Genomic DNA, 21,702 nt, shown 5'->3' with positions numbered 1-21,702 from the left:
GCAGAGGAGGAAGTTCCTCTGTAATAGCTAGTTAAAAAAAGTAATATATAAATACTACAAGAAAAAAAATATTATAACAATAAAATAATCATCGCAGTTTCATCCGCGCATTTTACACAATACTTTACTGTAAGGATAATCTATTTAACTAAATACGTTCGTAGTGGAACCAAAGCTTTAACTCTGGGGACGTATTTTGAAGCCGGACCACATGAACACGTGACTATTTGACTTTAGCAACAATATGCACTTAATACCTTTATTTTCCAATAATTATTTGATATTGATAAACGGGCATGTGGCGACTATGGTATTTGTTTTAAACTTGTGAGTGTCTTATCTAGCTGAATGCAGAGTGAACTAGGACTGTTTCGACAAATAGAAAAATGATTTTGGTAAGCATTATTACAAAAAAAACTTAAATTGTGTCTCTGTCCTTAGTTTTATTTAACAGATTTTTATGTATCACAGGCAAAGTATCTTTTTACTCCTGGATCTCAGCATAGATTCAGAGTGATCTGGTTTATCAGAAGAAATTACAGCTTTCTCTCTGGTAAATATTGATTCCTCCATAGACTACCTTTGTGTTTTGTAATTGTCATGTTATGACTCTAGCTAACCCTCTATTGTATTTTTCTCTGATAGATGATGTTAAATCTGTGCGAACGGTTGTTTCCCCAGACATATCCAAGTGAGAACAATATCTGTGAATATAAAATTGAATCTTATTTATGTCACACTGTGTATTGTTTGACAGGATCAGAAATATCGGCATTATGGCTCATATTGATGCCGGTAAAACTACCACAACAGAGAGAATGCTTTTTTACTCTGGATATATAAGGGCATTAGGAGGTGAGGTTATTTAAAATACAGAACCAAATATGCATCTTGCATAGAGCGTATTATATATATTTATGTCATTGTTGTTTTCAGATGTAGATGATGGGGACACAGTTACAGATTTCATGGCCCAGGAACGTGAGCGGGGCATAACTATACAGTCCGCAGCTGTCACATTTGACTGGAAAAATCATAGAATAAATCTCATAGATACACCAGGTAGGTTTATTGTAAAGCAATGCTTATAAATGGTAAATTATGTCTATGTGTTTTTACAGGACATGTTGACTTCACTCTGGAAGTAGAAAGGTCTCTTCGTGTCCTGGATGGGGCGGTTGCAGTGTTTGACGCCTCTGCTGGTGTGGAGGTTTGTTACTGCTGTTGAATTTACTATGTTGTAATTAATGGTGCAGTTTGTATCTCATAAAGTGTTGGTAATATCTACAGGCCCAGACACTAACTGTGTGGAGACAAGCAGAGAAACATCATGTTCCCTGTATAGGTTTTCTAAATAAGATGGATAAACCTATGGCAAAGTAAGCAAAGAAAACAAGTTTATAATATTACAAATATTATAGATATTGCATACTTCAGTTTAACACATTGGACTATTGTTTGTATTCTCATCACAGCTTAGATCTTTGCATTGAAAGTATTAGAGAAAAGATGCAAACCACACCAATCCTTATACAGGTAGGCTTAAATAAGCAAAGGAGTTAAACATGACTGTATATTGCAGGCTTGTACTTTATTTATAATAATCTATAATCATATTTTATAGATCCCAGTTGGTTGTGGGAAGAACTTTTCAGGCATTGTTGATTTATTAACTAAACAGAAACTAATATGGGCCACAAAATCAAATGAAGATGACGGACGTTGTTACAAAGTTCAGTCTTTAGACCAGTCAGATGAACCAGCCCTGGTGCAGACTGCCAAAGAGGCCAGGTCCAATTTAATTGAACAGGTAAACAAGACACAGATACACAGATGACATTACAACATACTACAGTAATCATTACTGGAATTTGAATTCTACTTTAATTTACAGGTTGCTGATTTAGATGATGAATTTGCTGAACTGTTGCTAACAGACTTCAGTGACAATTTTGATGCAGTTCCCTCCATTAAAGTAAGTTTTTGGATGACACTAATAGACACATTTTCAGTTGTTTGTGCTTTGGGACAGCATTGTGTTATTTTCTAGATTAAAGAAGCTTTGAGGCGAGTGACACTTGCTCGTAAAGGTGTTCCCATCCTCTGTGGAAGCTCTTTGAAAAACAAAGGTGTACAGCCGCTCCTAGATGCCATCATTGCTTACTTGCCTAACCCCAATGAGCGCCACCATGATATCATGTGAATATACCTCAAACCACAGCTTGTAATATTTTAATTATCTATGCTATTAGGCTATTCATAACTAAATTGTCTGTATTATCTTTTTGCAGACAATGGTATAAAGATGACTTATGTGCATTGGCTTTTAAAGTTATCCATGACAAGCAGCGGGGTCCTTTGGTATTTGTCAGAATATACTCTGGGACTCTGAAAGCACAGACAGCTGTTTACAACATAAACAGGAACAACATGTAAGCTTTTTGGTTTTATATATTACATAACTATATAATATTAGTATTCCAAAATGCATTTAAAATATGTTGGCAGTGAGAGGATGAGCAGACTCCTAGTACCATTTGCTGATCAATATGTAGAAATCCCTTCAATGACGGCAGGAAACATTGGTTTGACTGTTGGCCTTAAGCAGGTACCTCTTACTTACTTATTATTCTCCTAATATTTTGTAATTTACCTCTCAATCAAAACTATTCTTTCATATTCTGAATGTTTTTAATTACCTGTGTATCTCACTTTAGACAATCACAGGAGACACAATTGCTTCATCAAAGGCCTCAGCAGCTGCTGCTCTTCGTCGAGCTCAGAACAAAGCAGAGACCACAGGAGACCGTGTAAAAGTTATTCTGACAGGAGTGGAGGTGCCTGATCCTGTATTTTTCTGCACAATAGAGCCGCCTTCCATGGCCAAACAGGCAGGTTTGTAATGTTGATCTTATGAGTATTTCTGTGCTATGCAAAGTATTTAAATGCAGTTTGTTTCCTTTTAAAAGATTTGGAGAATGCGCTTTGTTGCCTCCAGAGAGAAGACCCTAGTCTAAAAGTCCGGGTTGACCCTGATTCTGGTCAGGTAAAACCATCATTGGATTAACTTGAGCCTTTCTTAGTTTGTGCATCTGCTGCTGCCACTAATTATCATCAACTTTCCATTTGCAGACCATTTTATGTGGGATGGGAGAGTTACACATTGAGATAATCCATGACAGAATAAGAAGGGAGTATGGCATTGAAACTCACCTTGGCCCTTTACAAGTGGCTTACCGAGAGACAATTGTCCAAAAGGCAAAAACCACAAGTAAGATAAACAATACTGACCATTGTATTTTTAACACAAAACATGCAAATAATTGTAATTGCTTGTGGTCTAGATACTCTGGACAGAACCATAGGAGACCGAAGACATTTTGTAACAGTGGAGCTCACTGTAGGACCAATAGATGATATCGGCACCTCTAGTAAATTTCAAATTAAAAAAGAATTACACAATCAGCTCACACCTGATTTAAAAGGAGCAGTTGAAAATGGAGTTCATAGTTCATATCTTCAAGGTCAAAGCATTTAAATTGAATTTAATAACAAATGTCATTTTTAAGGTTAATAATTCAATATTTTCTTTGATTTTGTTTTTCTCAGGTCCCCTTCTAGGTTATCCAGTGCAAGGTGTGTACACTGAAATTGAAAGCCTCAATTTAGAGCCAGGAACTTCTCCTGCCATGGTGTCAGCATGTGTATCTCGCTGCGTGCAGAAGGTGATGACATACACAGGCCCTGATGTTACACAATATTAACACAAATTCATTACCTTTTTTAACATTCACAGGCCATGAAAGCTGCAGGACCACAGGTGCTTGAGCCGGTCATGTCACTAGAGGTCACAGTAGGAGAGGATTACCTAAGCTCAGTGCTTGGAGACCTTGCCCAGCGAAGAGGAACGGTCCGTGACATCCAAAGCCGTCATAACAACAAAGTGCTTCTAGCAACAGTCCCTTTGGCTGAAATGATGGTTGGTCTTAATCAAACCTTATCATTCGGAAGGAAAAATTAGTAACTGATATCTTTCTTTCACTGCAGGGCTACTCAACAATTCTGCGCTCATTAACATCTGGAACTGCAACTTTTTCTCTTGAGCTGGACAGTTATGAAGCCATGAACCCACAAGATCAGAACATTTTACTGAAAAGAGTGGCTGGTCTGCTCTGATTCCTACAATATATATGATCAAGAAATAAATGTACATTTTCTTATTGTAATGTATTTTTATTTTGGATATAATTTTTTTTGTAAAATCACCCACTTAAAAATGTAAAGTAAAACAAAGTGCAATCAAGAAGTTCAAGATATTCAGAACAGTATGATCAACCTTTTGTAAAGGTGACCTATAATAACTCAAAAAAAATGGCAAAATCTATGATCAACTGAGCATTTAGAACATACAAATCAGTAAAAATGCATTTCCCTTTAAGCTGAGATCGCATCACATTCAGTAGGTTTGTCCTTTTCTTAGATCCCCTTATACTCATGAGGGCAAAAACCGGTAAACAATGGTTCTGCTGGGATTCCACGCCTTGGATGAAAAACAGAAAATGATAATGAATATTCTCCTTAGGCACGATGTTACAATTTGTAAAGCTATGGTGTATACAGTTAAAATACTCACTCCACCATACGACAGCGATGGAGTGACAGTCTGCTATAAGCATCGTTAAGGTCTTTCACATCCTTGGCACTCCACAAACGTTCGGCTACAGCACTAGCACGAGGCCTACAATCCAAGCAGTTAGAAGCAATTATGAAACGTTCAAGGAAATAGTTGACTAAATTAAGCAGAAAAAGTAACACAATATTGCTTTAAAACATACCAGAGCCTTGGTGTCAGGTTGGTGGCGTCTATATACTCGCCCCATAGACAGGCTTCTCCACCAATCACAAGCTCTTTTTGCTTATCAGTTCCTGTATTTGAACAAACAATATAAACAAAAGTTAAGTCATCGGTACAAATTATCTTGCAATGCTAAGTAAAAAGTTCAACAGGCTTACTCATATTTGCACAGAAGTAAGACTGAGGGTTAAAGAAAAAAAACCCAGCAAAATTAAAGCAAGGATGGATGGAAATTTAAATGAACCAAAAATGAGTAAATAGTCACGTGCACATTATTCATCAGCATTAAACCAACCCTGAAAATCCTGAGGGTCAGCCTTGTAATGGTTATGCCAGTCCTGGCCATAGGAGATATAGTTCAGGTACCACGGAGTGGACAGCAAGGTGTGGTAACCAGCTGATGTAATTTGCGCCATCTCATTCTGGTATTGCTGTTGGTTTCCTTTCCAGACGTGGATAATTGTGTCTGGTTTTAGCTATAAATGTAGATACATAACACATGATTATTATGTTTTTATATTTAATTAAACATGAACAATAAGAGTTAAACCCCATATGGCTTTTCAACTTGTTCATGAAATGTAGAATGTGTTAATGTTAGAAATCAATCTAATCAATCAATTAATATACAACAGCACAAGACCCTAGCCCCATGTTGGTGCTCATACTGTCATACTGTGCAGTTAGGAGGAAGCCTGCTGAGCAAAAGATTTGAGTTCCAGATTGAATTGATGTACAAGATTATATGTAGAGGTGTTAAAAACTGACCGTCAAAGTCTAGTGGCTCAATTTTGTAGTAGTTCTGCCAGTCCTGGCCATAGCTAATGTAATCTAAGTACCATGGGGCAGAAAGGATGGTTTTGTATCCAGCTGCTGTCACTTTGTGCATTTCCTCCTGTGGCCGGTTGCCCATCCAAACATGCACTACAGTGTCTGGCTTTATCTAGAACAGTTACAGTCCACGCTAAAGCAGTTAGTGTTGACAGTTAGCAACCCATGAGTAAAGCACTTGAATAGCGCTAATTAATCACCCACAAATAAATATTAACTGAGAAAATTAATCTAAAATGTTACCTTCACACCATTGTCAAACACCTCTTGCCAGATCATGTAGCCTTTATTGGTCTGGCCAACAATATCTAAAAGTCTATCAAACAAGGATTTCACTTTTAACATTGAAAAATTTGCAACTCTGTGAGCAAATGACAAAACCAACCTTTGAATGTAAAATGACTCCAGTTTTGTGAAGTCATCTCCAAAACCTTGCTGCTTCATAAAAGCCTGAATGTCTGGATTGGACTTCCTGTAATGTCAGATCAGATTAGCATAGTTAATATTTACTATAATACTAAAACTCTACATATAGATTTGAAGACTGAACTGTCTCACCAGCAAGTGAAATCCACCTCATCACCTCCTAGATGCACATAGGCATCGGGAAACACTGAGCTAATTTCTTTGAAGAACTGTGTCATAAAATCATAAGTGGTGTTCAGGATGGGGTTGACTGGTCCAAAGGTGCCAGACGGTGAAGAGCCAGAGTAACAGGGTGTAAGAAGATCTGGCTGACCTAAAAAAAAAAAAAAACATTTGTAAATGGTCTGTAGTAAGAATTCACACTTAAACTTATGATAAAGTTACCTCCTCCCCAAGAAAGTGTGTGACCTGGAGTGTCAAACTCTGGGATGACGCGAATTCCCCTGAGACGGGCAAACTCAATGATCATCTTCACATCAGCCGGTGTGTACACATGTGTGTAAGGATGGTAAGCTCCCTAAACAGAAATAAGCTTATATTAGTAACGTGGAAAAAAGTTCATTATTCGACATATCAACCAAAATTAACTGATGCATCAAACCTTCTGGCTTAGTTGAGGGAAAGTTTTGCTTAGGTAAGGGAATGACGGGTCATCCACTATATGCCAGTGAAAGACATTGATTTTGTTCATTGCCATCGTTTCCTAAAAATAAGATAAGGTTTGGGATGTGCAGTTGGAAATTTCTGGATAAATTAACTGTCTATTCGTTTACCAAGTTGGCCAAGATGACTTTAATTGGTAGAAAGTGCCGTGAAGTATCCAATAAGATGCCTCTGTGTGCGAATCTGGGGAAATCGCTGATTGTAGTTGCGTTGATGTTCCTCTAAAAATATGTAGAAAGGGTGAGAGACATGTGAAAAACATAATGTATTGCGTTGAATCCTGTTAAATGTTGACTTACACTCCCAAACTCATCTTTATACACCAACTGGCTGAACGTTTCTAAACCTGATGAACGTAAAAACAGGATTGGGAGCGTGACAACAAAGCTGCAAATCTAACTTAAAAAAGGTTTAAAAGTTTGAGTCCTACCATGCAAAGCTCCCCAGACCTTTGGGGCCTTTAACACAGCAACTGGCTGGTCCACAATTAGTTCATCTGTAGATAAATGTAGATGCATTTAAATCCTGTTGTAAGACATAGTTTTGCTGAATGTTACTTTGGCACTGACAGTCAAGAGAACAGACGCAAATAGCCTTGAATGGTTGTGAATTAACCTTGTTAGTGCTGCTAACCCAGTGCAGTTAATCTCTACTTGCACTGGCAACAGATCTGTGTTATGTGACGATCTAATGGTCTAACAGGTTAAACCAGCTGTTTTAATAGATCCACGGGTTACACGAGCAACAGATACAAATGAGGAAAAGACACTCACATGACTCGTCCGTGGACACACTGGGGTAAGCGTCGCACTCTGAGTCAGGTGATGTGATCCACACTTGCAGCTCCCCCAGCTCAGACGCACCTGAGCGCGTCCTTTTACCTGCCCACTGCTTTTTAGCGCCGTCAAAAATGTAGTCAAAATACCTATGCCAAGAATGCAGATTATTATTATCCATCAAATTCAAATCACAGACAAATATTTGGCTGTACACACCTTCTGTAGGCATTTTGCAACACAGCACAACTTGCTCCAGCAGATGATTCTTTGGCGTCGACTATTCTAAAGGTGGAGCCGCTCAACTTGAATGAAACACTTGAGAAATTCACCTTCTGTGGGAGAGGCCAGAGAGAGCCATACTTCGAGTCTGCATTAACAAACTCTGTGTCCTCTTCGATATGGTTGAACTGGAGTCCCTGAGCTGCATAAAAGAACAGAAGAGCGAAAAACAGCAGAGGAGAGAGCATGATGGAGGAAATCACCAGTCACGAGACGCAGCACGGACGCGGAATCAAAACAGAGGGGGCGGGGCTTCGTATGCGGAAGTAAAACACACAACAGCCAATCAAACACGAGTATTTTTATGCACTTTGTACGTTTTAATTACATTTGGACTTTGACGGCATTTATCTATTTAATTTATCGCAACAGTGTAGGCAACTTTCAAGAATAAACATGTTTACGTGAATCTTATGTGCCATCTGTAGTACTTGGCATGAATCTATAATTAATATTTAATATTTGATGGAGACCAAAAATGATACGCTCCAGGTTACATTTAAAACACGTCCTTTTATTTGTGAGATTTCTGTTTCAATTTCTAATTTTAGCAATAATTTGATCTGTTAGTGTAGTTCCATAACATCTTCACTGTTGTTCATGCACCCGAGTCTCAACAAAAATAAAAAATGAACAGCTCTGACAATCGCCTGATTTTGATGTGACATTAATATTGTAAAGAAAAACACAGTCCATAAAACACTGATTAGACCAGAGCCTCATAAAACGTCTACAAAATAGCGCCTGCGACCTCTGACCTTCTTCAGTGTCCAACATAGAAGTAAGTTCCTATAAGTTTGGCAACCACCATGTCCACTAGATGTCGCTCTTGTAACACGTTCCAGCGGCATCCCAGAGCCTGATATTAGGCGCGTGCAGTTTGTGATGTACAGGTTATGTGGAAACAAAGGCCTGTGAGAGAAATACATTATTTTTTGAAAATGCCTTTTGTAGACTAGTCATAAGAGTTTAAACATTTAAATGGTAAAATATCTAGAAAGTAGACTTTCAGGTAATAAAACTAGCCTTCTCTCTCTCTTTCTCTCTGTTTGTCTCTCTCTCTCTATCTGTCTCTTCCTCTCTCCCCTCTCCCCCCTACCTGTCTCTCTCCCCCCTTCCTCCTCTCTCTGTCGCTCTGGCTCTCTCTTTTCTCTCTGTCTCTTTTCTTCTCTCTTTCTGTCTCTCTCTTTCTCTTTGTCTCCCTCTCTCTTCTCTGTGTTTTTCTTCTCTCTCTCTCCTCTCTCTTTTTCTCTCTGTCTCTGTGTCTCTCTCTCTCTCTCTCTCTCTCTCTATCTCTCTCTTGTCTCTATGTGTCTCTCTTCTCTCTCTCTTCTCTCTCCTCTCTCTGTCTTTCTCTTCTCTCTGTCTCTCTCTTCTCTCTACTCTCTGCCTCTCTCTTGTCTCTATGTCTCTCTTCTCTCTGTCTCTCTCTTCTCTCTGTTTCTCTCTTCTCTCTCTCTCTTGTCTCTCTGTCTTTCTCTTCTCTCTCTCTTCTCTCTGTCTCTCTTCGCTGTCTCTCTCCCTCTCTCTGTCTTTCTGTCTCTCTCTCTGTTTCTCTGCGTCTCTTGCTCTCGTGGCGCTTGTTCCCTGCACGAGGTGACTGTCCAGCTCCTCCTGCTCCTCCTGCTCCTCCTGCTCCTCCTCCTCCTCCTCCTGCTCCTCCTCCTCCTGCTCGCTGTAAACACACCCCTCGCTGTCTCAGTTGGGACTCAGTGCGCAGGGTGAACTCTCCCATATCCAGCGTCTGCGCTCAGCGAGAAGCATCAAGAGAAAGAGACGCGCGTTAAACACCTCGGTCTGTGTTTATATTCGAGCCTCTTTGTGGAGCCTCAGCCGTAGATGCTTTTATTAAACTGCATCTTCCGGCACCGAGCCTTCGTCTGGTGCCTAATCTGAACTAGAAATCGACTCTGGAGGAACCGGATTGGTCTTTACGCGGCGAGGAGTTGTCCGACTCCCGTGCGCTACGGTTGCATCGTGGCTCTTTCACAACTGGCATGTTCGAGGGGGACTACGGGCACAGTTGAACTCTGCAGTTCACACAAAGAGGTAACTTAACACTGGGATGTGGCCCATGTGCTTTGAGGTTTAAGCCACAGCAACAGGACAGCCCGTGCTCCATCACCACATTAGCCTATAGTGTGCAGCCATTAAAAAAAAAATAACACTAACAGAAGACAAAGTAGACTATTACCATGACATTTCACTGTGTCTTCTCCACTTGCACGGCTGCATGCTTAAGATGCTGTAAATGGTTTAAAGGTGACATCAGGTGTGACAAGCTTCTCTCAGCCTTATAAATAGTCAGACATTCACTGGCTTACAAGCAGCTCACTTAAGAGGATGGTTTTGTGTGCTTAGTTTCACCATACATTAACTCCCAGCACTAATGCAAATGTTGACACTAACTGGCTGTCCTCCTTGTCCTCCTGTGTCCCTTTGTGTCCATGCAGAGTAGTGCTTGTGTGATGGGAGGCTGTTGATGTGGTGTGTGTAGTGCTGCTGTTTACTTTTGAACTTCATGGTAGACTGTGGACACCTGGCAATGATTTTAAGCAGATTACATCCAGACCACGCTCAGATCCAAGACGCGTACAGTACAGGCAGCACGGAGTTTTATACAATGTGAGCTATGCATTGGCTGATTCATTATAAAGCAGGCTAGATGTTTATGGCTGGTTATGGGGAAGTGTGCAAGGATAGCAGCTTTTAATATGCAGCCTGTTGTATTATCAAAAAATCAATTCCTTACTGTGCGTTATAGATGTAGCTCTCAAAAATCCTCCCAGTTTATTATATGATTTGTAATTTGGAATTGAACTGTCTATATATTTGTAAGACTTATAAGCAAAAGCCTTCCTGTTTTATTTTGGAGTAGACAAAAATCTTCAGTCATATCAGTTGCAACATAAACATCCATCAGAACTCGGCCCTACGTCTCCAGAGGGAATGGAAGTTATTTCAAAACAGTCCTGGCCAGCTACAAAACATAACTTATAATTGTTAGGACCCTTTCAAGTCCGCAAAGTTTTGAAACACAAAACTTGAGCGCTTCCCTGATGGTTAGAAAAGATTTCATGCCATCGCTTTACTCCCCGGATATTTACATCACTGCAGCTGTTGATGACTGCAGCCGTGCCGATTAAATACAGATTCGCCATAATGTTTTGCTTTAACCGGATTTGTGAGATTTGTGTCTGTGACTGGTGTTTACAAGATGTCCAAAGAGTGAGGAGGTAGTCTGAGGGACTCTGCATTTGTTACTACTTATCGTTTGGATGCGATTTTATCAACAGCCAACACAGCCAACAAAGTTTATCTTAAAAAATGTGTCTGAATCTATTGGCCCATTGTTTAATCCATTTAAACTGTGTGTGAAATCAGTTTTGTTCATATAATATATTCTTGTAGTACATTATTAAAAAAAAAAAAACAAAAAAAAAAAACTTTGGCCCAGATGAGATGGTCATTTTTAATTATTATTATCTACCAACACTTTCCTCGCTGGTTATTTCAAACTACTTTAGCTCCCAGTTAATAAAGCGTGGAGTTACAGGTGAAGAAGCTGCTCCGGGGATTTTCATTAAAGCAGAGCCAAAAGCCACACACTGATGACTTACAAGTTTTGTCATTGCTGGAATGCAATAAGTCCAGTTAAACCAAGGTTACCGTTGCTCTTGGATCGCCTCATGTTTTAATAACGCCCCATGAACTTCTATCTGTCTATGAACGTATTACAGCAGTGAATTATTCTGTAAAGTTTGTCCTTGTGTTAGATATATTTATTAATAAGAATCCAGTACTTTTCATGCAGACATGTTTTCATCTGCTTTGCAAAAGAACATAGAATTTTCGAGGGATTTTTAATCACATCTTTAATACAATTTAAAAATAATCCAAACATTCACCTAAATGATATTGTGTACAGCTTGCATCAACATTACAAGTCAGTTTTAGAAATCGTGAATAATTAGACAAAAGGAAATCTTTTAAAACTTAAAAAAAAAAAAAAAATAGCATATGGACGAATTGTCTATCCAAACAAACTAAAGTATATTTTGTTAGTATGGACACAAATTCCCCGTCAAAGTGGCCTGAGTTTGAAATGCACGGCAGGCACTTTGAATACATTATGCAAACACATGCAGCAGGTTGTGTCATCCACACTGATGTCCCTGCACACAATCCACTGTGTCTGGGAGGCTACAGCATGACGCAGTAGCCTGGGTTGAACTTTCTGATCTTTCTAATACAATTTTAATTTCCATTATTAATTCATTTAGTGGATTTTGTATCACTTTCCTGTTTCTTCATTGTACAATATATTCATTAAGATGTATTTGGCAGATAACTGTGTCAGACAGTGTCACTCCATAAAGACGTGGAAATCTCACTGAGAGGTTTCAAGTTCTACTTCATCAAAAATCAACTTACAATTTCAGAGACTAGCTTTCAATTGGTTTCAAATGTCTGTAATGCCTTTGACTCAACTCAACTGAATGTAGAATTAAGGGGGTTTTATATTAAGCAAAGTTATAGACCACAGCAGCAGGATGGGAGAAATAACAGTCAGAGGCCGGGATAGTTGTGTGTTCTTGGCTTATTATCAGTTGTGCTTGTGTAATGCTGTTTCATGCTTTAAGCTGTTTTATAATCTCCCAAATAACAATGGAATTCACTTTTGTGTATTCCTTTTGTGTTTTCAAATATAGATAGACATTATTTTTCTTTGTAGTGCCGTCTTCTCTCTCAAAGCCTTTAAGCCCTGCAGGAAGTGTTGTGCTGCCTGTTTTTGAAACCTGCAGAGAAGAGGGAGGGATAGAAAGGCTGTTTGTTTCTGAGGGAATTTTTATATTGTTGTTGCAAATATTAATGGCATATGTGTTGTGGAAATTCAATTTAGAGAGTTTAAATGTCCAGGTTATCGTTGTTAGGGACACTTTGAAGTAGACTTAGAACAGTGAGGGTTCTTTATAGGCCAGATGGGGACTGTGCAGGTCTGGAAATTGAGAGCGGGGTGTACTTGACATCTTGAAATAGTATGAAATGAAAGTCAGTTCCCAGTGAAGACAGAACAAGGACAGTTAAAACTTTTTGAAGACTAAAAGAATTCATTCTGTGGCATTTTCTTTTGTTACACAGGATTGCTGGGGAATCTCTTGACTCTTGTCTGTCATTTTTCTGAACTCTGCAAGGAACTTTTACTTGCAAATTAGGTTTCTAAGTTTTGAAAGCACTTTTCAGAGATGAAAGTGGGAAAGTTGCCTGTTCTCTCTCAGGAGGGAGACAGTCATTATTATCTACCTGACCTTCATAAATCCCCGGCTTAAGCTGTCTGGAAACATGTAATTACTGGATTCGTTCCTAAATACTGGTGTATATATCAGTATCTATTGTGGTATATTGTGATAATCAGATTAGACAAGAACAGTGTTATATTTACTTCATCCATGGGTTTCAGAATGACACAACATTGGGACTGTTGCCATAGGCCTTTTTAATTGTTGAAAATTGTTGCAGGTCATCTTTACACACCCATAATCAGAGTTAACGATTATTAACTGTATACATAATTGAATTGATTATAAATGTATAAATAAATATATGGATAAAATAATGTCGGTATAAAACCCACTTCACTAACCACTAAAGTTTGGTTATTTGATTTTACACATGAAGCAGTTGGACTTTACTCTTGCCTCTTTCTCTCCCCAGGATTCAATGAAAATGTCTGTGTGCGTCCATGAGAACCGCAAATCCCGGGCCAGCACCGGCTCCATGAACATCTACCTGTTCCATAAGTCCTCTTACGCCGACAGCGTCCTCATGCACCTCAACTCCCTCCGGCAGCAGCGTCTCTTCACCGACGTCCTGCTCCACGCCGGCAGCCGCTCCTTCCCCTGTCACCGGGCCGTGCTAGCCGCCTGCAGCCGCTACTTCGAGGCTATGTTCAGCGGCGGCCTTCGAGAAAGCCAGGCTAGTGAGGTGGATTTCCATGACTCCATCCACCCGGAAGTGCTGGAGCTTCTGCTGGACTATGCCTACTCATCTCGGGTTGTCATCAATGAGGAGAATGCAGAGTCCTTGCTTGAGGCAGGGGATATGTTGGAATTTCAAGACATCCGTGACGCATGTGCAGAGTTCCTAGAGAGAAATCTGCATCCCTCAAATTGTTTGGGCATGCTGTTGCTATCGGATGCCCACCAGTGCACCAAGCTGTCCGAACTGTCCTGGGGCATGTGTCTCAGCAATTTCCCTGCCATCTGCAAGACCGAGGACTTCCTCCAGCTGCCAAAAGACATGGTTGTTCAGCTTTTGTCCCATGAGGAGCTGGAGACAGAGGATGAGAGACTAGTCTACGAAGCTGCCCTCAACTGGGTCAACTACGACTTAGAAAAGAGGCACTGTTACCTTCCTGAGCTCCTTAGAACAGTGAGACTTGCTTTGCTGCCCGCTATATTTCTAATGGAGAACGTTTCCACAGAGGAGCTGATCAACGCCCAGACAAAGAGCAAAGAGTTGGTGGATGAGGCTATTCGCTGTAAGCTCAAGATCCTACAAAATGATGGAGTGGTCAATAGCCCGTGTGCACGCCCCAGAAAAACTAGCCACGCCTTGTTCCTTTTGGGAGGGCAGACATTTATGTGTGACAAATTATACCTTGTAGATCAAAAGGCCAAAGAGATAATCCCAAAAGCTGACATTCCAAGTCCAAGAAAAGAGTTCAGTGCATGCGCCATTGGTTGTAAGGTGTATATCACAGGTGGAAGAGGCTCGGAGAATGGGGTATCCAAAGACGTGTGGGTGTATGATACAGTTCATGAAGAATGGTCCAAAGCAGCCCCCATGCTCATCGCCCGGTTTGGCCATGGTTCTGCGGAGCTCAAACACTGTCTCTATGTAGTTGGAGGTCACACTGCAGCAACGGGCTGTCTCCCCGCCTCTCCATCTGTGTCCCTCAAACAAGTGGAACAATACGACCCAGTAGCAAACAAATGGACCATGGTAGCCCCACTCAGAGAGGGTGTTAGCAACGCAGCAGTGGTCAGCGTGAAGCTCAAGCTGTTTGCCTTTGGTGGCACTAGTGTTACTCATGATAAGCTCCCCAAAGTGCAGTGCTATGACCCCCAGGAGAACCGATGGACTGTGCCTGCCTCGTGCCCGCAGCCATGGCGATACACAGCCGCAGCCGTGTTAGGAAATCAGATTTTTGTAATGGGCGGTGACACTGAGTTTTCTGCCTGTTCTGCATACAAGTTTAGCAGTGAGAGCTACCAGTGGACTAAAGTGGGGGATGTGACAGCCAAGCGCATGAGCTGCCAGGCTGTTGCATCAGGAAACAAATTATATGTAGTGGGAGGGTACTTCGGGACACAGAGGTGTAAAACTCTGGACTGTTACGACCCAACACTGGATGCATGGAACAGCATAACAACAGTGCCATACTCACTCATTCCAACGGCTTTTGTCAGCACCTGGAAGCATCTGCCAGCCTAAAACAAGCCATCCTCGTGCTTCTTAATGAGGTGGGTCAATTTGTCACAATAAAATGTTATAGGAGTGCACTATCGATTACAACCAGTGCTATTTTTTTCACACTGTCATTCAATCTTATATTCTTAGTCCAAATGAGGGCTGCTCACTTAACCACAATAGAATCAAAGTCAAAATTTGAGTTGGTGCAAATGTCAAATCTCAAAGGCTGTAATTATTTTTAGATAATAGAATGTCTTCTGTGAATTACAAAATACATCGTCTTTATTTAGAAACAATCTTGTTGAACCTGTAGTTTGGGCCTCTAAAAGTCTCTGAAATGCATGGGATTCTTAAAGTTTATCATATTTCTATCTTCTCTCAAATGCTAATGCTCCTGGAGTTGTTTAGAATCTGCACTCTTACCAAAATCACAGTTAGTTTTTCCCAAATACATGCATGCATTGAATTAATAATACAGATAGACCACAAACTGTAATTAGCTGGAGAATATAGAATTGAAGAATTCCCTGAAGCAAACTAAAAGAGCAATGTTTTTGTAACACGTCATGTCTCCAAAAAAACTGTGATTAACACAAACACTGTTTAATGTTCTGGTTTAAACTTTAGCCAACAAGATGTTTGGAGTTTTCTCTGGTCTGAGAGGGAGGGGTTTGGTGGGATTGATGGGGTTTCGTGCCTTAGTTAAGTGAGTTATGGCTGTGGGGATGGGCCGAAGGACACAAAGGCTAATTGAAAGAGAATAGGATACTTTTATTGCTCCTGCGGGGGAAATCTCTCTAAGAAGAGAGAGGGGCTCTGCCAATTAGACAAGCCACACAGCAGCAGGCTATAACATCCAGGCGAGGCTAATCCACTCTGTGTCACCTCACTTTGATGGGGTTATGGTCTTTTAGGCCGGGGCCAGAGCAGGCGTCCCACAGACTCGTGTGGAGCTGGAAACTATTCATCTTCAGTTGGGAGAGAAGAGAGGCAGGGAAGACTGAAGGGGACCATGCCCTGTCCTTCGTGGCTTTTCAGAAGTAGCAGGGTAGTTGAGGATTTGTGTGTTGTCTGCTTCTACATAAATCTGTATGGACCATTTCTAACTCTTGCTCTTCCTCTCATGTTAAGTAATCCTGACACATTTAGAGCATGGGCAGTCAGTTGGCAAATAGCCATGTCAGATTACAGGCTTACAGGCAAATAATTCATGTATTCTACACATACTGTGTTGCTCATGCCACAGTGTAAAATGAAAAGTTTATGATGCAAATACATGCATGTTTAAATGTATGCTATTTTTGCTGAAAAGAAAATCTATTGTGTTTGTGAAGTTTCTGTAGAGACAGGCCGGCTGCTGAACTGAATTGAAAAGGGACTGGTTGTGGAGTAGTGAGAGGAAGGAAGCATGTTAGACCTCACAGAAGGAGAAAACATTTCCCAGGGGTACAATTCAGACTTGTCTGAGAATCCTTCCTAGATGTGTTTTTTTTCAGTGCTGCCATTTAGTGAGCGAAACCACAGAAAAAATCTAATTGCTTCTCTCTGCACTACTGAGGACAAACACCAAAATTTTAATATTTTTTTACTAAAATGAAAATGTCTTCTTTCCTCTTCCACAGATTGCTTTCGTATCATCCACTGGACTCGAGCTGTGAAGACAGAGACATGCTTTACTCCTGAGCTGTGATGGACTGTACAGATGTCTGTGCTGGTTCTCGTCATGTTGTGACGATTCACAAACAGAATCATGTACGACTGAATGGACACTTTGATGAAATGATATCATCCATCTTCTCGGACTTGACTTAGAGCCACACAAACACCCTGTGTTCACGGCTTGCTGCATACCTTTAAAATCCATATCATGCTTTTATTGTGGAAAAAAAATTTATGACTTGGTTTCTTCAGTGTATTAAAATAATGAGTATTCTTAAGCAGAGTGCCATGTACCGCATGAAGGACTTGTTTAACGGCAGGGTGAGTGCATGGCTTGTGTGCTTCAGTTTAAAGCTCAACTGATTTCTCAAAAGCACAATGAAGGATCTGCCCTCTGTGTCTTCTGATAAGCTCCCTTGTATTCCGTTTTTGTCCTGCAGTGGGACAGGGCAGGTAGTGTTCCTCCCATGATGCTTTGGTGTGATGGCGTTCCACACCGGCTGAGTGGAGGGGGAGGGGTGTCATGCTGCCCCCCCAGGTCGAGGTGCCTCAGGGTCACGACCTTTCACGTATTTGTTGTTTCGCGGCTCAGTTTAAATGCCTGTAGAGCGCTGTTTTAATGCACAGACTGCACAAAGTGACGTGTCTGAATTTAGGACACTCCAGTAAAAGAGGACTAAATATTGGCTAATTGTGTAAACAGTGGCTCATGCCTGGACTCCTTACTGAAGCATGTCTGCTCATTACAAAAACTGGCATGATTTCTAATATGTGGTTACAAAAAAATTATAAACTGAGAATGAATAAGTTACATTTTCTTGCAATGTACTTTTCTTAATTAATTTATCTGACAATAGTTATTCTGTTCTAATTTATTTCTTCATTGCCTGCATTCATATGTAAATGAATGTGCTGTTGGAGGGTGTCATGCATGATAAGATACTTTTTTATTTAGATTTTTTTTTTTAGTTGTGTTGCATTTTGCACAGTTCAGTCTTTTCTGCCTGAAATAACAGTTTAAAAAGGACACAGGAGACGTCCAGGTTTTGAGTTAGTTGTGGGTGGGAAAGGAAAGTGGCTCGGGTTATTAACTAAAGCTGTTTGAAACATAAGGTCACAGCTCTCACAAAAGCATTAGATGAGTGTTAGACAATACTCATGTATAGCAGCCTGATACAGATTGTAACCATCTCCACAGAATGTGCGAGCGATGACTCAGAGGGGTCAGTACACTGTCAGTGCAGCTGGATACGCTCTAATATAGCAGACCACAGTTAACATGCAGTCTTCTTTACCTTCATATTTTATAAATGTGGGCTCCTGTTGATAAGGGCAGACACCGCAGTGCTTTTCACCATGACGTCTCTAAAAATAAGAATAAGAACAAATATGTTTCTTGAGACCAAAAATGAAAGAATGTCTTAAACTTGTTCTGATAAAGAAATTAGTGTTTTTAGTGTTCCTGTCTGTCTCTTGTCTTGTTTATTGAACAATGAGGAATAACAGAAATCACCCAAACTTTGAGGCAATGTTTTGGTAAATTTGATAAATCATATTGTCTTTCTAATGCATTTGTGATGCAAGTCTAATCTCCTTACTTAACTCTAAAGAACCTTCATAAAAAAAAAACAACTAAAAAAAACTCCTGAGGCAGACCTTTTGCCATAATGACCTCCTCAGCCCCTGCTCACTGCACAGAGCACCACCAATTGGATCGGACTGTTTGTCCCCACAGAATTTATGTTTCCTTGGCGACGTAGAATTGAATGCCCCTTCAATTTGGACATAATTGCTGGCATTTCCAAATTTTGACTCACAGCATTACTTTCCTGCTTTCCTCTGTTTACTGTTACTTTAAAGTGCTTCATATCAATGTCAATTTACACAACCCTGTCCGTGTGCATTCGTTTGATTATTTTGTCATGTGAAATTTTATTTTCTATTTTTATGGCATTATTTTGTACATGCATTTTTTCACAATGTGAAATTCATGGCTAATAAACATAAGAGTTTTTTCCTCTTGACTGTACAACTTTGCCTCTGTGTCCTTTTAAACACAGATAGATATATTGATGCACACTAGTGCATGTTTAGAGAGAAAGACGCCTCTGTGTCTTCACATTCTTCTGCTGCATGTATCACATATTTAGACAGCCTTGAAATGAACAGAGCAGCCAGGAGTGTCCTGAGGTATTTAAGGCAGCATATCATGCGTAGAGCTTTTGTTTTGTGAAGGAGGGACTGAAATCATCTTATCTCTGCCTCTGGCTTCTGAAGCTTCCTGCCCAAGAACAAGACAACAGAGCCAGATACTTCTCATTCTCTGTCAAGTCACCTTGGCAACAGCAACCTTCATCTGCAAACTGTGGGGGTTGGAGCAGAACATGAAATCTTTAAAAGCAGCTATTCTGCAGTTTGGCCCCTCCCCTCTCACTTCCTATAGCCCCAGCACACAGTTCCTCATTGGAACGCTCCATGCAGCTCCGGGCAGGGGCGCCCCCTCCCCCTGCGGATGCCGCTGCCTGCTCTGTAACAGGTCCACATCTCATTAGAGAGGCAGAGCAGAGCTGCTGTCACACACTGCATTCCTGCGCTCTCACAGTGGTCTCTGTTTACAGCGTGCACTCACATGACTCCTGGAGGGTGAGGGAAACTGGGGAACACTGCTTTTACTGCATGAGACCTGATGTTTATGCCAACAAATGTGCTAGTGCACCAATATATGTCTGTAAGGGGGAAAACGATAGTATATAATTGTACAAAGATGGAAAAAAGCTTTTAAATAACATCGCTCACTAAAATGGCAAGAGCATTAAATAAATAACAATAATACTTTTATACCATGTTTTTATAGCATCTTTTGGTTTTATAGCATGTTTCCAGACACTCATAGTTGCTTATAATTTCATGCATTTTTCACTTACTCCCATATTTGTTCTGGTAAGCTGCTATAGGCCTTGGACAGAAGTGAACTCACTGAATCTGTGCCATTCAGCTCCTTCAGTCACAGTATAGTTATGGCTGAGAACAAACCACTATCCTTCTGGTTGGTGGGCAAAACTCTGACCATTGAGCCACTGATTCATTTTGAGCATTTTTTCTTTTTTTTGTTTTTTTTTTTGCTATTGAATCAATCATTTGTTCATAACGCCTCAGGATAAATACTGATAAATACTTTTTTTTTTTTTTTTTTTTTACATATTTCCCCTCCAAGTCCTTTTTCATGTGAAACACAAATACGTCCTGTGTCTACAAGGCCCCTCAGTTCCCTTGTGACAGTCTTCCATTAATCGAGACAGGAAGTTGAATTTCCTGTTAGCCAGGAAGTAGTTTTACCCCCAACGATGACCCCCTCTCTGTGGAAACAGAGTGCTGCTGTGACCCCTTCACACTGGGAATCCTGTGGGTGCTGTGAGCTTATGCAGAGCTGGACTTACAGGACTTAAGCTGAGCATTTTGTGTGGGCAGTTTGCATGTGAGGCCAAGTGTGATAAAAACAATGATCTTACATGTCACAGTTGCCCAGCAACCAAGGCTTTGTTTAAACTCCTTCATGTGTATGTATACAGGGAGGACACAGAACAACTGCTAAGCATTTCTGTACTTTTTACATAATAAATTGATTAGGTTGTATTAAAACAAAAAATGTTGTACTATTTTGTCTAAAATGTGCATTTGAGCATGGTTTCAAAATAAAAAAATAAATTAAAATGTGTTATAGTTCTCATTTTAATCATAAATACAGGCCAATATTCCAAGCATGTATCTATTTACACAGATATTTTCCTTTTTTTTCTCATACAATCTGAGATGATAGAACAGAATGAACATGCAAAACAAAACTTAAGGTGCAGTAGCCTTTCTATTCAGTGTAATCCATAATTAACAACCTAGCAACCCAAATGTGAACGTTTCACGTGGAGTTTCACAGGGTTTCATCAGCCAGCTGGAGGTGTGAGAAGGTGGCTTTGTTAATGTTACACGCAGTCTCCCTTGTTTGGGTGGAGCTGCCATATATGCTCCCAGACAAGCTCACTAAATCCTTGAGGGAAAGACTGGACTTCCCTGTGAACAATCCTATTATAACAGACAAACAAGAAATTCAGACAAAGAAAAAACAATAACACTCTTTGCCAGTATTTTGAGCTTAGCATATAGATATCCTCTCACATGTTGTACTCATGGGGGAGATATTTTTGATCTGCTGGGCCAAACTTGCTCTGATCTTGGGCTTACATCAGCAAAGACGGGCAAGAGGCTACTGCCCGAAACAAGTCCAATCAAGTGTCAAGGGCCACTGTGTCCGATTCACATGCAGTCTGTTCACATGTCAGTACGACTCTTCATAGGATCATGGAAATACTATGATGTATAACGACATATCTTATTCACTGTATGTTGGATATGCAGTAAATTTAATAAGCTGATGTTTTGCAAATTGGTAAAAACATGCGTCATCCTGATACTAGCTGACTTACTGTCTGTTACATTAGTTTCATAGTAAATGACGTCTTGTTTGTGAGTCAGTGTCCAATTATTCCTACATTCCTCATTTGCAGCTCCTTCCCTTAGTGTTACATCCAGGTTTTCCCTAGAAACATCGCTCGGAAAAACAAAATTAAAATGAAATAAAATGAATAATTCTGGCCAGAGGAGTACGCATTTTATTAACTGTTTATTTCCCCCCATTGTCGTGCTTCCCGTTTACCGTTAATTGTTCACTGCATGAGAATA

The 21,702-nt window shown here is 40.3% G+C and overlaps 3 protein-coding genes across 4 annotated transcripts; 2 read left to right on the top strand and 1 right to left on the bottom strand.

Annotated features, from left to right (window-relative positions):
• Positions 1-204: 204 nt before the first annotated feature.
• Positions 205-4,220, top strand: gfm2 (GTP dependent ribosome recycling factor mitochondrial 2). Its single transcript, XM_033989387.2, has 20 exons — positions 205-395; positions 472-553; positions 646-691; positions 758-855; positions 937-1,062; positions 1,122-1,210; positions 1,291-1,379; positions 1,476-1,536; positions 1,625-1,810; positions 1,895-1,975; positions 2,051-2,199; positions 2,292-2,432; positions 2,509-2,608; positions 2,718-2,895; positions 2,970-3,046; positions 3,133-3,271; positions 3,345-3,524; positions 3,610-3,725; positions 3,797-3,979; positions 4,048-4,220. Exons 1-20 carry the CDS (start codon positions 387-389, stop codon positions 4,174-4,176), a joined length of 2,259 nt encoding a protein of 752 aa, XP_033845278.1. The 5' UTR covers positions 205-386; the 3' UTR covers positions 4,177-4,220.
• A 4-nt stretch (positions 4,221-4,224) lies between these two features.
• Positions 4,225-8,072, bottom strand: hexb (hexosaminidase B (beta polypeptide)). 2 transcript variants are annotated; one of them, XM_033989390.2, is made up of 14 exons: positions 7,771-8,072; positions 7,549-7,700; positions 7,206-7,271; positions 7,075-7,121; positions 6,886-6,996; positions 6,714-6,815; positions 6,497-6,629; positions 6,245-6,425; positions 6,072-6,158; positions 5,930-6,002; positions 5,624-5,798; positions 4,836-4,926; positions 4,634-4,738; positions 4,225-4,540 (listed from the first exon to the last, which is right to left on the bottom strand). In XM_033989390.2, the coding sequence occupies exons 1-14, from the start codon at positions 8,019-8,021 to the stop codon at positions 4,477-4,479; spliced, it is 1,638 nt and encodes a 545-aa protein (XP_033845281.1). In that variant the 5' UTR covers positions 8,022-8,072; the 3' UTR covers positions 4,225-4,476. The 2 variants fall into 2 exon arrangements, with proteins under 2 accessions (XP_033845281.1, XP_033845280.1); XM_033989389.2 differs by lacking the exon at positions 5,624-5,798 and adding an exon at positions 5,151-5,331.
• A 1,488-nt stretch (positions 8,073-9,560) lies between these two features.
• On the top strand, positions 9,561-18,996 carry enc1 (ectodermal-neural cortex 1). Its single transcript, XM_033989388.2, has 3 exons — positions 9,561-9,882; positions 13,549-15,359; positions 16,932-18,996. The coding sequence occupies exon 2, from the start codon at positions 13,555-13,557 to the stop codon at positions 15,328-15,330; it is 1,776 nt and encodes a 591-aa protein (XP_033845279.1). The 5' UTR covers positions 9,561-9,882; positions 13,549-13,554; the 3' UTR covers positions 15,331-15,359; positions 16,932-18,996.
• The last annotated feature ends 2,706 nt before the right edge of the window (positions 18,997-21,702 follow it).

Source organism: Periophthalmus magnuspinnatus, chromosome 23 (assembly GCF_009829125.3).
Source record: "Periophthalmus magnuspinnatus isolate fPerMag1 chromosome 23, fPerMag1.2.pri, whole genome shotgun sequence".
Classification (NCBI taxonomy): domain Eukaryota; kingdom Metazoa; phylum Chordata; class Actinopteri; order Gobiiformes; family Gobiidae; genus Periophthalmus; species Periophthalmus magnuspinnatus.
This window is presented reverse-complemented; position numbering and strand designations above follow the sequence as displayed.

Bases quoted from the DNA above. Each gene is read 5' to 3' on its own strand.
- hexb (XM_033989389.2), bottom strand. From the start codon at position 8,021: ATGCTCTCTCCTCTGCTGTTTTTCGCTCTTCTGTTCTTTTATGCAGCT. The intron at 7,122-7,205 runs GTAGGACTCAAA...TACGTTCATCAG, and splicing joins GGTCTGGGGAGCTTTGCATG to GTTTAGAAACGTTCAGCCAG. The intron at 6,159-6,244 runs GTGAGACAGTTC...CTGACATTACAG, and splicing joins GAGGTGGATTTCACTTGCTG to GAAGTCCAATCCAGACATTC.
- enc1 (XM_033989388.2), top strand. From the start codon at position 13,555: ATGAAAATGTCTGTGTGCGTCCATGAGAACCGCAAATCCCGGGCCAGC.
- gfm2 (XM_033989387.2), top strand. The intron at 2,433-2,508 runs GTAAGCTTTTTG...ATATGTTGGCAG, and splicing joins AACATAAACAGGAACAACAT to TGAGAGGATGAGCAGACTCC. The intron at 2,896-2,969 runs GTTTGTAATGTT...TCCTTTTAAAAG, and splicing joins TTCCATGGCCAAACAGGCAG to ATTTGGAGAATGCGCTTTGT.